Source organism: Myxine glutinosa, chromosome 12 (assembly GCF_964187855.1).
Source record: "Myxine glutinosa chromosome 12, kmMyxGlut1.1, whole genome shotgun sequence".
NCBI lineage: Eukaryota > Metazoa > Chordata > Myxini > Myxiniformes > Myxinidae > Myxine > Myxine glutinosa.
In genome coordinates, this window is record NC_136272.1 from 8,302,135 (window position 1) to 8,316,207 (window position 14,073).

At 43.2% G+C, this 14,073-nt stretch overlaps 1 protein-coding gene across 9 annotated transcripts in view; it reads left to right on the top strand.

Annotated features, from left to right (window-relative positions):
• STRADA (STE20 related adaptor alpha) overlaps nucleotides 1-14,073 on the top strand; it is a 39,658-nt gene that overhangs the window by 7,004 nt on the left and 18,581 nt on the right. For 6 of the 9 annotated variants that reach the window (XM_078766428.1, XM_068133357.2, XM_068133358.2 and 3 more), the window contains 5 exons: nucleotides 5,667-5,754; nucleotides 6,054-6,122; nucleotides 6,259-6,346; nucleotides 6,753-6,874; nucleotides 10,497-10,605. In XM_078766428.1, coding sequence (XP_078622554.1) covers nucleotides 5,743-5,754; nucleotides 6,054-6,122; nucleotides 6,259-6,346; nucleotides 6,753-6,874; nucleotides 10,497-10,605 — 400 coding nt within the window. In that variant the 5' untranslated portion in view covers nucleotides 5,667-5,742. Of the gene's footprint in view, nucleotides 1-3,380; nucleotides 3,459-5,650; nucleotides 5,755-6,053; nucleotides 6,123-6,258; nucleotides 6,347-6,752; nucleotides 6,875-10,496; nucleotides 10,606-14,073 lie in introns of all 9 variants that reach the window. The other 3 variants (XM_068133359.2, XM_078766427.1, XM_078766425.1) reach the window with 2 other exon arrangements.

Consider the following 14,073-nt stretch of genomic DNA (forward strand, 5'->3'; position numbering starts at 1 on the left):
TGTAACCTCGGAGTGAATCCTGTTGGTGAATATTCACATCCCATGGGAAGGTCATTGTGTTTATGGAGTTAAACCTCCCTAGATTGTTTATGGTGTGACCTTGGAGTGAATCCATGTTTGTGAATATTCACATCCCATGGGAAGGTCATTGTGTGTATGGAGTTAAACCTCCCTAGATTGTTTACGGTGTGACCTCGGAGTGAATCCACGTTTGTGAATATTCACATCCCATGGGAAGGTCATTGTGTGTATGGAGTTAAACCTCCCTAGATTGTTTACGGTGTGACCTCGGAGTGAATGCATGTTGGTGAATATTCACATCCCATGGGAAGGTCATTGTGTGTATGGAGTTGACCAAAGTCTTTGATCAAAGAGGGTTTTATGAATTTTTACATTTTGTTGAATAAACCTGTCAGGTATTGATCTGGTTATGTCAGTGGGATTAAAGAGAACCTGTCAGGTATTGACCTGGTTTGGTCGGTAGGGTTACAGAGAACCTGTCAGGTGTTGACCTGGTTTGGTCGGTAGCGTTATAGAGAACCTGTCAGGTGTTGACCTGGTTTGGTCGGTAGCGTTATAGAGAACCTGTCAGGTGTTGACCTGGTTTGGTCGGTGGGATTATGGAGAACCTGTCAGGTATTGACCTGGTTTGGTCGGTAGGGTTATCGAGAACCTGTCAGGTGTTGACCTGGTTTGGTCAGTGGGATTATAGAGAACCTGCCAGGTGTTGACCTGGTTTGGTCGGTGGATTATAAAGAATCTGTCAGGTGTTGATCTGGTTTTTCAGTGGGATTATAGAGAATCTGTCAGGTGTTGACCTGGTTTGGTCGGTGGATTATAGAGAATATGTCAGGTGTTGACCTGGTTTGGTCGGTGGATTATAGAGAATATGTCAGGTGTTGACCTGGTTTGATCGGTGGGTTATAGAGAATCTGTCGGGTGTTGACCAGGTTTGGTTGGTTGGTTATAGAGTGGTTGCTGCATCTGTAATGAAATTATTTTATGGACAATGCGACGATTATAAATAATTTGGCACATTATTCCATACTACGACCAAACTGACTCATCATCTTAATAGTCAGGTTCACTATGTAATTTCGTTGGAATTTTTGGGGGATTTGGAAAACTATATATTTTTGGAAACTATATTGTATAGTCAGTCAGAAAACCAATGTTGCTATTTGCACAGACTCCTGTATGGCGGCCATCTTGGATTTTCAAAATTGCTGCCGTAGAACTAATTTTTCTCAATATCTCAGCTTCTAAATAACATAGAGCTTTGATTCTAACGGCTAAACATACATTTTCAAGGGCCCCGAATCCAATGGTAACAAGTTCGATAAGCTAGACATGACCATAGAGCTCCTATGTGGCGGCCATCTTGGATTTTTCAAACTGGCCGCCGTAAAACTGATGTAACTCACCTTCTAAAGAGCACAGAGCTTTGATTCATCATTGAGTAAAGTCATCATCATCCTCATCGCTTTCGTTCATCACATCTTGAGAGTCCTCATCATTTTGGCACTGGATGTCACACTGACAAAGGTCTGTAGAAGCCAAGTTGTTTGTTCTGCAGGAACATCTAGATGAAGAACAGTCTGTTTTGCACTGACATCTAACCATTTGAATGATGGCCTTGGGGGCTGGAGGCTCCTCAGTTGTGGTTGGTTTCACTTGTCCATCCGTGTCTTTGTAAAAGCCGTTTTGCAGGGGATTCAGCTGAGGATCCTGTTGAGCAATGCTTGCCTGACCCCACACTCTGGCTTGGATATGGACTCTAAGGATGTGCTGCTTGAGAGCTCCAAGAGTAGGCGGAAGCCTGTCACTTTCTGCCATGTGTTTGCAAAAGAGATACCATCGTAGTTCGGGGATGCTGTCGATGTGGATGCCATTTGGAGAGTAAGCAGCGCATACAAAGTTAGCTAGTGTGGACAACATGTCCTCCGTCACTTCAGTTGCATCTGAAAGCGTTCGCACGGTGTCTATGACATCTTCACTTGCTTTGAGGTAGACATGCAGCCAGGTTGCTTTGCCTATTCGAGAGAACCTCCCAGTGTTGTCTGCCCCTGTGAAAGCATGAAAGGCTGGCAACGCCTTTGCTCTTTCGACCCCTAGAGCTGTCCACAGTGGCTCTATTTGAAGTATTCCAGAGGCCATGGAAATGGATGTATTCCTCAGCAGTAGGTCATAGGTTGCTATGACTAGTACCAGGACATCTGTGTCGGGAGAGAAGAACACCAACTGCGCATCATGTGGGTTTCGCTGGGATGCCAGCACGGCCTGGTGGATCAACAGGGTGTCAGCTTCTTCATGGTTGTTGTCCTCGAAGAGCAGGTCACTGTTGCTCCTCGTACGCCCTGAAGCAGACGTGATGATCAACTTGGATGAGTGACTTGTATTCTAGAGTTTTCGCTGCCAGATAGTCAGTCAGATCAGCCTTTGTTTTGTCATGAAAAAGGAATCTGCTCATTGGGATGTGTTTGATGTCACCGATATATACAACCACCACCACAGACATATTGATGTATAATAGGCTACAAATACACTACCACCATCACCACAATATCAGGTATATTGCTCAGTATATAAATAATACAAAAACACACGCTGTAAACTAATTATTTTCCTCAGCTGTACCCTGGGGATCAAACTTATTACTTTAGTAGCTTGTCCACCCGTAAACAGATTTTAAGTTCTCATGAACATTAGGAGTATCTGTTTGTTATTTGGCAGTATGCCACAAAGGCCCACAAAGGGCAAAACACTCGCAGTAGAATAGTATTTCTCATTACAGTCAACACAGTCAGGTTCAGCATGTCCAGATTTTAGATTTCGTTGGATTGTTTTTGGGATTTAGAAAAATCAAAGCTCCGTCTTATTTAGAAGATGAGATCCTGAGAAACATCAATTTTATGGCGGCCAGTTTGAAAAATCCAAGATGGCCGCCACATAGGAGCTCTATGGTCATGTCTGGCTTATCGAACTTGTTACCATTGGATTCGGGGCCCTTGAAAATGTATGTTTAGCCGTTAGAATCAAAGCTTTATGTTATTTAGAAGCTGAGATATTGAGAAAAATTAGTTCTACGGCGGCAATTTTGAAAATCCAAGATGGCCGCCATACAGGAGTCTGTGCAAATAGCAACATTGGTTTTCTGACTGACTATACAATATAGTTTCCAAAAATATATAGTTTTCCAAATCCCCCAAAAAATCCAACGAAACTTTAAATCTGGACATACTGAACCTGACTACAATTTATAATCAATTTATAATGAGTTTACTCAAAGGTAACATTAAAGTTTGTGCTTTTTGAGTTGCTCTCATCCTCGTCTGGCAGCATGGCTGATTGATTTGAAGCTGTTTTTATTTTTATTCTAGGTGTTGAGGTTCATGGAAGAGCGGAACAGCAATGGTCTAACGGTCAACAGATAAAAAGTCGACTGAAGGGAAAAGCAGGTGAAATGAACGGCACGGCACTCGGTAGAGCGCATACCGCCGCCGGGCTGAACAGTTTACATTTTGTATCTCAATGATGGGCCGGATCTGGATTCGCACCTGAACGAAAATCTCATTGGCTTGATATTGTCACCTACCCAATTCACCTACCTAGTTTTGTCATAACCCGTCCACAACTTTTTGAAATGTCATGCTGTATATCGTTTTTGGCCCCATCTCTCAATTTTGAAGAATCGCTTTTAAAATTTTAAAAAAAATTGTTGTATCCATATCCGGATCTTCACCAAAATTGAATCAATTATTCCGTGTTGCACACCCAAACTGTCCACCAGCTTTCGTCTGAATCCGTCCATAACATTTTTAGATATCCTGTTCATAGAGACAGACAGACAGGTGAAAACATGATCTCTGCCCACCTTGGGTGGCAGAGGTAATGAAATGAGAATGCACGCATCGTAGCAGGAGCAAGTGAAGCTGTAAAGTATAAATGAGAGAGGAATAGAGTTGGTAATGAGTAGCAGATTTGAGGTGATTGAAAAGTAGGAATTGATAAACCAGGGAAGATCGTTCCACACGTCGAAAGAATGTTAGTGAGCATGAGGCTTCATCTTGGGATGGGTAGTAGGGTATTAAAGGGTACGTAGGAGAATGCTTGCTACCTTGAGGTGCAGGAGTTTGGTGCATAGGTGCGAGTGTGGTCGGAGTACCACCAGAAGAGAAGACTACCTACCCACCTGTCTGCAGTGAGTGAGAAGAAGACCCTAATACTCATCCTCTTGTTGTGATATTCCAATGACATGGTGGCCCTTTCACTATCTGGCCTTAATGTGAGAACGGTGGGAAGAAGCAGCACCGGCTCGTGGAGGAGAGCCATGCTCGATGACGCTTCAGATTAAGGTCTTGTTCACCATTATCAGCTATGGACAGCAAAGGAAGAACTTGGCCCTGTAGAAAATTCCAAGGTTGGGGCTAGCTTCACAATATGGTCTGCCAAGACTGGTTAGAGTTGATGGTCTTTAGTTGAGTCTGAGGAGCCCAAATCTGAAGCGTCATGGAGTATGGCTCCCCTTCATGATTTATAGCCGAGGCCCAGGAGTTCAGGGATTGTACTTCTTCCAGAGACTATGTAAATCATTTTTTTAACCTCCGCCACCGAAGGTGGATGGACGTTATGTTTTCACCCGTCTGTTTGTCTGGTTGTGAACAAGATATCTCAAAAAGTTGTGGACGGATTCGGACAAAATTTTGCGGAGATGTAGTGTATGTGACAAGGACCAAATGATTAGATTCTGGTGGAGAATCGGGTTTTGGATCCGGATACTAGAAGTTTTTAAGTGATTCTTCACCATTGGGAAATATGGCTAAAACCGACATATATATAGCAGGATATCTCAAAAACTTATGGACGGATTTGGACATAACTTGGTGGACAGGTTGGGTGTGTGACGAGGAGGAATCGATTCGATTTTGGTGAAGGTCTGAATATGGTTTCGGATACGAGGATTATTTAATTTTCAAGTGATTCTTCACCATTGAGAGATCGGGTGAAAAGCGATATAGAACATGATATTTGAAAAGGTTATGGACGAGTTGTGACAAAATTTGGTGGAAGAGTTGGTTCGGTGACACAAACAAGACGATTAGATTTTGGTTCAGGTCCGAATCCAGATCCGGCCTATCAGTGGGATACAAAACAAACTGTTCAGCCTGGCGGAGGTGTGCGCTCTACCGAGTGCTGTTCTAGTTTATTATTCTTATTTTTTTTTTTATGATTAATAAAGACCAGGATTCGTTCCAGGGTGATTCCTTGATGTTCATGACTTTTTAGAAGTGAATTTCACCAAATCAACTCTGTGCGAGGATCCTACTAACGTAGATAAAATATGGTAAATCTCTGTACATCTGATAACTGCAAATAGCTTGGCCAATGTCTACCAAATTTTGCATCTTGGGTCAGGTCATGGGCACAAAATAATCCCCCCTCAGCCCTCCTCATCCCCACGTGTTTCGAGTGATCACTTATGATTTTCAGTGGTATGTTCTATTCCTCACCAATGGTTTCTTCCATCGTACACAGCACGGATATGGGGGAGTGGGGGATGTTAAGGGTGGTGAATCAATGTTTCCTTTTGAAAGATCTTCCAATAGTAAAAGCCAACATGCATCCCAGTAACAAAATGTTGATTTGGCAGTTTGTTTTGTCCTCAGATTCAGCAATTTTGCCCTGGTGCGCCGCCATTTACAATGCAGCTCGACAAGCTCGCCTCGGTTCCCTGATGTCTCCATGCCTTTGTTTGTAAGTAAAACTCGCTGATAACCGAATCGCCTTGTTGCTTTGATTTACGAAAAACAAGATTTGTGTAAATGGGACTGACGAGTAATGTACGGTATTATCTCTCATTTCTGATTGGTATGGATTGCTGCTTTCAGGTCATCGGGATGAACCTTGATCAGACGCGTTGCATTTGGCCTCAACCCTTATGTATTTATGGCACCCTTTTATTTCCAGTAGATAACAAGCTGGCATCTTGGCTGTGACCGACTGTTGCATTAAAAAATTAACTTTTTATATCCATAATGGCGACCGTTTTGCAGCGTTGTTCCTGCCTTGCTGCAAGAGGCCCGAGGGAGGTTCTGCATGATGACGATGCTCAGCAAGTGCTGGTGAGTCATTGATGGTTTCCGCTTCATAATTCGAAATCCCTGGGTGCGATTTCATAACACTGTGCACGTTTTATTGTTGGTTTTTTGTGCGGAGTCTATTTAATTAATTATTCATGTTTTTGTTTTCTCTCTCCAGACCAGCTCGGTGGATTTGCGTCTCAAGAGCACCACCATGCAGATGTACCAAGCCAACCCTCATCACTATCAAGTACTCGTCGAGATCGGTATGAGGGCAGAGGTCATGGAGCTAGTATTAGAATGCATGAATAATTGGAATTTATTTGTTTTATATGGGGAGGGAATTGTGGGAGAATGTAGATATGAAAAGCACATTTAAAGATCATCCTTTCTATATCAAGCAGTTGTATTTGTCTTGTTTTCGTTTGCACATTGTTTATATACCTGTTATGTCTGAATATCGAGCTCCTACCCTTCTCACCTAACGAATGATGAAGTTCTGAGTCTGTCGTGATATTTTCAAACCCTGATGTTGATTTTGATTTTTCAAGACCTTTTCTGAGCAATGCTCTCGTGCATCTCATCGCTACTTGCCTGGTGTCTTATTGGTTAAATGAGTGTGGTTTGGTTATGTTTCCATTTTGTCGTTTCCACCGATTACCCCTTCTAAAGGCTCGGGCTTTGAAGAACTAGTCGTCGTTAACCTGGCCAAACATCTTCCATCCAGATCACTCGTCGCTCTACGTCGGGTTAACCTCGATTCCTGCTCACATGAAAATCTCTCTCTTCTCCAGGTGCACACCGCGATGCTCCCACCATTACTATACCCGAGCTATGCCTGACGAAATTGGCTTGTTTGGCGTTCCCATCCGAGTACTTGGCTCATGAGGCTGTGATATCTCATACTATCTATCTATAATTCCAGCAATCTCTGTGTGTATGTTTGTATGTTTGTATGTTTGTATGTTTGTATGTATGTTTGTCTGTGACCGCTGTTTCTCGACAACCACGGGTCCGATATACTTTAAACTTGCCAGGTATATTGCTGGGGACCCGAGGATGTGCCTTTTCAAGGTTTCATATTAATCGGACAATTACTTACCGAGCTATGTCCAAAAAACGATTCAACCAATCAGAGAGCAGCGAGCTATCGCGTGTGCCGAACGTGGCGAACACACTCTGCCTCGGACGGCACATTTGAGAGCGTATTCATTTATTTCCCGTCGGCAAACTATGTTGCCGCTATGTTGGCGTTAAACGATGTTTTAAAACTAATTAAAACTAATTTGCGATTCTTTCGCTTTCCTGCAATATGCGACCTTCCGGAGCTCCTGTGAGAGCGTGCGCCATTACGGATAGTACGGGTACGGGCATGCCATATGTTGGCGTTAAACTATGTTTTAAAACTAATTAAAACCATTTCATGTAAATAGAGGGGGGGGGATTGTCACTGTACTCGCAAGCCGTTCGCCGTTCGCTTTGGCGTTGCGAATGGACCAAAACATTTCATGGACCAAACCATTTCATGTAAATAGAGGGGGGGATATAATTTTAGATATAGATATAGTACGGGCATGCCCTAGTATATACAGTCACGTGAAAAAGAAAGTACACCCCATGTAAAGTTTTGACTTTTTCAACATATTTCAACATACAGCTATTTGATCTTCATTTCAACAATATTGATAGATAAAGGTGATATAATATAACAAATATCATGAACCATTTACATTTTGTAGTCCATTGTATAATTTAAATAAACATAAATGCAAATTTCGCACGTGGAAAAAGTAAGTACACCCCGACATTTATCACTACTTCAAATACCTAAAATTAGAATCAGGTGCACCAGCTCAGGTGCAAATGATGACAACATCGTTAGAGAGGATCTTGGAGGAACCTGTCTTATTTAAACCTGAGACATTTAGTTTGGTTTGCTCTTTGTTGTTGAAGTGTGCGGCGTCACCATGCGTAGATCAAAAGAGCTCTCTGAGACCTTCAGAAAGAAGGTTATAGATGCCTGCGAGTCTGGGAAGGGATTTAAAAAGATCTCCAAACAAATTGAAATCAATCATTCGACTGTCCGGAAGATCATCTACAAGTGGAGAAGATTCCAAACAACTGCCAACTTGTTCAGGCCAGGCCGCCCCATCAAATTCAGCCCGAAAACAGACCGCAAGATGCTGAAAGAAGTCTCTAAGAACCCCAGAATGTCATCACGGGACCTACAGGTAGCTCTTGCCACTGTTGATGTCAAAGTGCACGAGTCTACCATTAGAAAGAGGCTGCACAAATTTGATCTACATTGGAGGTGTGCCAGGAGCAAACCTTTGCTGTCCAGAAAGAACACCAGGGCAAGACTAAAGTTTGCCAATGAACACCTCGGCAAAGACCAGCACTTCTGGAACAATTTGCTCTGGACAGATGAGTCAAAGGTAGAGCTATTTGGCCACAGTACCAGAAGACATGTTTGGCGAAAACCAAAGACAGCATTTGACCACAATAACCTGATACCAACTGTAAAGCATGGTGGTGGAAATATTATGGTTTGGGGCAGCTTTGCTGCATCAGGGCCTGGGCAGCTCACCATCATAGAATCCACTATGAATTCCTCATTGTACCAGAGGGTGCTTGAGGATAATGTGAGGCCATCTGTCGGAAAGTTGAAGCTCTACCGAAGGTGGACCTTGCAACATGACAATGACCCTAAACATACCAGTAAATCCACCAAGGAATGGCTGAAAAGAAAGAAATGGAGGGTTCTGGAATGGCCAAGTCAAAGCCCGGATCTAAATCCCATCGAGATGTTGTGGGGGGATTTGAAACGAGCTGTGCATGCAAGAAACCCCTCAAACATCGCACAGCTGAAAGAATTCTGCATGGAGGAGTGGGCCAAAATTTCTCGCAGTCGATGTCAGAGACTGGTAGACAGTTATAAGAAACGCCTACTTGAGGTTGTTTCTGCCAAAGGGGGCAATACCACCTATTAGGGCCACGGGTGTACTTACTTTTTCCACATACAAAATTTGCATTTATGTTTTTTAAAATTATACAATGGACTACAAAATGTAAATGTTTCATGATATTTGTTATATTATATCACCTTTATCTATCAATATTGTTGAAATGAAGATCAAATAGCTGTATGTTGAAATATGTTGAAAAAGTCAAAACTTTACATGGGGTGTACTTACTTTTTCACGTGACTGTATCTACCTATTGCAGGCATATTATCTTGTAATTGATGTAAAAGTACACTGATGTCTCCAACATCGTTATACCGCATCCGATCATTTGCCCAAGCTCTTCCGTGATATTTTAAAGCCCAACACAAATTTTCAGCAACTTTTTATCGTGTAACCAAACGTTGCGTATGGCTACTGCATGTTGTGCAATTTTATTTATTTTTGTAGCCTTGTTGCAAATAATTGGTGATGGTCTGTTTTCTGCAACTTTTATTGCAACTTTTCTCACCTACTTAAACCCTCAGCCAATCAGCTCGCTGGGTGTTAACAGATGGGTGATGAAATCATGTGATGCACAGTCGAACAATTGCAAAATGTATGCATGAAGCACTAAGCTTAAGGTGGGGTTCAGCCATTGGGTCACTTTGTCTGTCCACAAACATCAGTTTATGATTGAGGAACAACTTGATTTAAATTTAATGTTGTACTGTATTTTGAACATGAATCGGAAACGAACCCGTAGTTTAGCAGTGCTTTGGTTATGAATTCGTACCGATCGCACATTTGCGGAGAGGAGTGAGATAATTTATTTACTCCGTCTCCCTGTCCGGCAGTCACACAAAATTTTAAATCATTCCAAACAGGAAACTTGCTGTTTTAAGGACGTCATAATGGACATGTGCAACAGGCACGAAGAACTAATGCACCAGAGTTAAATAAGGTGGTGTAAAAGAAGCTGTGCAAGAGGCGGTAAACTTCCAAATGTTTTTTCTTCAACCTTTTGAATCTTTATTTTATTTCAATTTAATTATACATTTGAACACTGGAGAACAGAAATCGCCTTTTTGGCAATTTTCAAAACCTTCTGTTTAGCAGTACTTAGACGAATATTACGGCATTTTACATCATCTCGACCAATCAAATTTGCTGCTTGCATTTCCAACTCATGTCCTTTTTGTTTCCCCCCCCCCCCCCCTCAAGACTGCGTGGAGTAAGGTGTTATATGAACTCTCTGTTTTGTTGTTCTGAAAAACGATCTGCAGACATGTCAGATTTAGTGTACGCAGGCTCTAGGATCAACGTGAAACAAATTTGACCACCACACACTTATCACAAATGTCAAACACACTTCCGCATTCTCTTCTCATCTTTGTCTCCATTATGTTTGCCTTGTTCCGATACCATGGTTTAACTGGGCATGTCCTTGCCATTGTTTTGCGTGTGTCTTCAGGGAGAGCTTCATACATCGCAACTTTTCCAGCACCCAAACGTCCTGCCATATTGGGCGACGTTCATCGTTGAAGATGAGCTCTGGGCTGTAACGCCTCTTCTGGAGTATGGTAAGGCCTGCAACTTCTTGGCTGGTTTATCTATCGGGGCTTTGATCATTTGTGAGATTGCTAAGTTTGTGTAGGTCTGCCCCCATGCTGTCATATTTTAGACTTGGAACTTAGACGTCGATTTGCTTTTCTCTTTTTTTGCTTGCATTCCAGAGAGAACTAGAGACTCAGTAATTGTGATGTTTTTTACAAGTTCAGAGATTGAAAATACCTCCAACACGTGGTGGTTATATCTTTATGAAGATTTTACTGTACTTGCTACTAAATCTGATGATTTTGTGGTTGCTGTGGTTGAGTGTGTATTTGTTGGGTAGACCGAGCAATCGCCATCAAACACCAGAATAGAAGGATTATGTGTGGTTTTAATCCTTCCACTCTGGTAGTTGACTGCTTTTGCTGACATGTTGAGTATTTTGATCACAAAGTCATGGTTTTGTGGTGATTAGGACAAGCAAGGCCCTCACCGTTACATTTGTGGGGTGGGGGGAGGGGGCGTCATTTATTAGAATTAAGGTGTAGACCCCGTTTGTGTGCACATGGGTTCTGGGAGTTTTTGAACCCTGTATTGAGTGTTCTTGTGGTAGAGATAAGTCGTCCTCTTTCTTTGTGTGCCACTGGGAGACTGCGATATAACATCCAGCACATAGAGAGGGTTAAGGTTGTCTCGTCACGTGTCAAACCGGGCGGGAGCCGGGCGAGAGATGAACACTTTGGGTGTCTCACAATCCATGCTGCGACACACCCACAAGGACATATATACAAACACTCAGCCACCCTCCCCATACTCCCTGGGGAAGAGGAAGATGCTCCGACCCTCCAACACGACTGCCTCTGATTGGTGACGAGCCATGCAACGTGCCATTGGTTATGCACTGCTCAGCAGACCACGGTGCCGATTGGTTCAGGATTATCCCCATTTGTTTGCGCTGTTGCTAGGTGTGGAGTGACCCATGGTTAGTTGGAGAGAGACAGAGGTTTGCTGACATTGGCACTTCAGGGGTTAGGATGGTCGATTATAGGGGCTCACTGTCTGTTTTAAGTCAGCAGAGTTTGGACACTTAATGAGTCTTGGCTGCTGAATGGGGCCAGCGAAACATTCTGCCTTCACAAGCTGCTGCTGCCCATTGGAACCTTGAACTTTTGTGTGTGTGTGTGTGTGTGTGTGTGTGTGTGTGTGTGTGTGTGTGTGTGTGTGTGTGTGTGTGTGTGTGTGTGTGTGTGTGTGTGTGTGTGTGTGTGTGTGTGTGTGTGTGTGTGTGTGTGTGTGTGTGTGTGTGTGTGTGTGTGTGTGTGTGTGTGTCAGTCAGTGTCACCTAGGGAGTTTAGTTTCTGTTCCTGTTGATGAGTATCGTGTTATGTGCTCTGCCACCAAAGGGGGACAAAGGTTATGTTTTCAGCCCTGTCTGTTTATCTGTCTGCGGGCAGAATATCTCAAGAAGTTGTGGATGCATTGAGACGGAATTTGGAAGAAAGGTTGGATGTGTGACAAGGACGAAATTATTCGATTTTGGTGAGGATCTGGATTTGGCTAATAGACTTTTTAAAAGTGATTCTTCACCATTGAGAAATAGGGCCAAAAACTATGGATGGATTCGGAGGAAACTTGGTGGACAGGTTGGGTGTATTTCCCACATTCTGTGGGAAAAGTCCAAGAGAGAGGGGAAAGACAGGAGGTCCCTGGTAAGGAAAGGAGCTCCAGACTGGCATGCACCACTGTCTCTTGCTGTCCCCTCATTGTTAACATTCTACCTCGTCTCCCTTGAGGCATAAAGGAGCTATCAATGACCAACGCCGAAGAGCCGTCAGCGACCAGCGCGGTCCACGTTCAGGGCAGGCTTAATGATTCACACATCACCTTTCCTCTCCGCACACACCGCATGCTCCCACACCACGATGTTACACTGACCTTACCCATCCTCCTTTTCATACCTGTATCAGGACTGGTATCTGTCCATCGACGGTGCCACCAGTCAGTGAAGAGTCGTCAACACGCCCTGATCTGCACACTCCCATTTTCCTCTCTTCCTCTCTACCTTCTTCGGAATAATTCAGCTTGGATCATGTCATGTGTATAGTTGTTAATAAGATTGCAGAAGGGGATAAGAGCTAAGGGGGATAAGGCTTTTGACTGTGTGGGGTTTTTTTCATTGGTATTTATATTTGTCTCTTTTCGTGCTTTTGTAAATGCGTTTTTTTGCTTGATCATTGTAAATACTTATTTTCTTGGTAAACGTGTTGTTTCCAGCCTGCCTGTTTTGTCTCATTCCCAATTGACTCGATTAAGTGTGTAAAGGTCTAAATAGCTAGGAAGTTCTGCCCCACCGATTGGCTCCACAATTTAGCCGGTGCGTACCTGTCGGTTCCGCTCGACCGTACCTGATTAAGTAGACACAAGTACTCATCGAGGGTACGCGCCCCAATTGGCATTGCCAACCCACCGGAAAGGTAATGCGCGTATCGGCGAGGACCCTGCCAGGTTTGGCGGTATCAATCCGCTGGACCGCGGAGTTTTTCGTGCCTGGTAGCCTCAGGGCCAGGAATTTTGGAGGAGTCCGAGAAGTTCCCCTCATGGTAAACTCCAAAACCCGGCGCCATAAAAAAATTGCTTTAAAAATCGTTTTCTCTCCAACCACTTGTCCAATTGATGCGAAACCTTAAACATCGGAGGGAATCGCTATGGAGATTATTTTGATGCTAAATCTGACGTCGTAGGCCACATGGTATGGCAGCCATATTGGATTAAAGGAAAACTAGAATGGCACTCAGTAGAGAGCATACCTCCGCCAGGTGAACAATTTACATTTTGTATCCTAGAGTAGACCAGAAAATCACAATACAGAATCACATTTAATCAAAATAATTTGTCCACAACTTTTTTCACCTGGAATGAAGTTCAGGGGAGCTTATGCGATGGTGCGTTGTCAGTCCGTAAACACTTGAAACTTCTTCTCCGAAACCTCTGATGGGATTGCAACCAAATTTGGCACAAATGATATTTGTTGTATTGTGACTAAAGTTTGCTCATGGCATTAAAAAAATCGGGGTCGAAGGGGGTTTACCGGGGTCAAAGTGGGTTCAGCTTTGACCCCCTAAAATAGGTATTTGCTTTATTCTCAGAAACCACACGCACTATTTTGATGAAACTTGACTACAACCTTCACCACCCATGAGGTACCAATGTTTGTTCAAGGCATTAGAAAAATGGGGGTCTTAGGAGGTATATGGGGTTGGGGGAGGGAGGGGGGGGGGGGGGGGGGTTGTCCCCCAAAATAGATATATTTTTCTTTTTGTGTAAAGTCTTATGATTATGTTAGTATGATTGTACATGCTGCCCTGTCTTCTAGCAACCATTGAAATTGGTTTAAAATACCTTTTAGTCGGTGCAGTATACTGTTTATTCTACCAGTTGAGCACCAGGGGTATTTCCCCTATGTTTGAGATATCTTGCTTTGTATTGTTTTTGGCCCT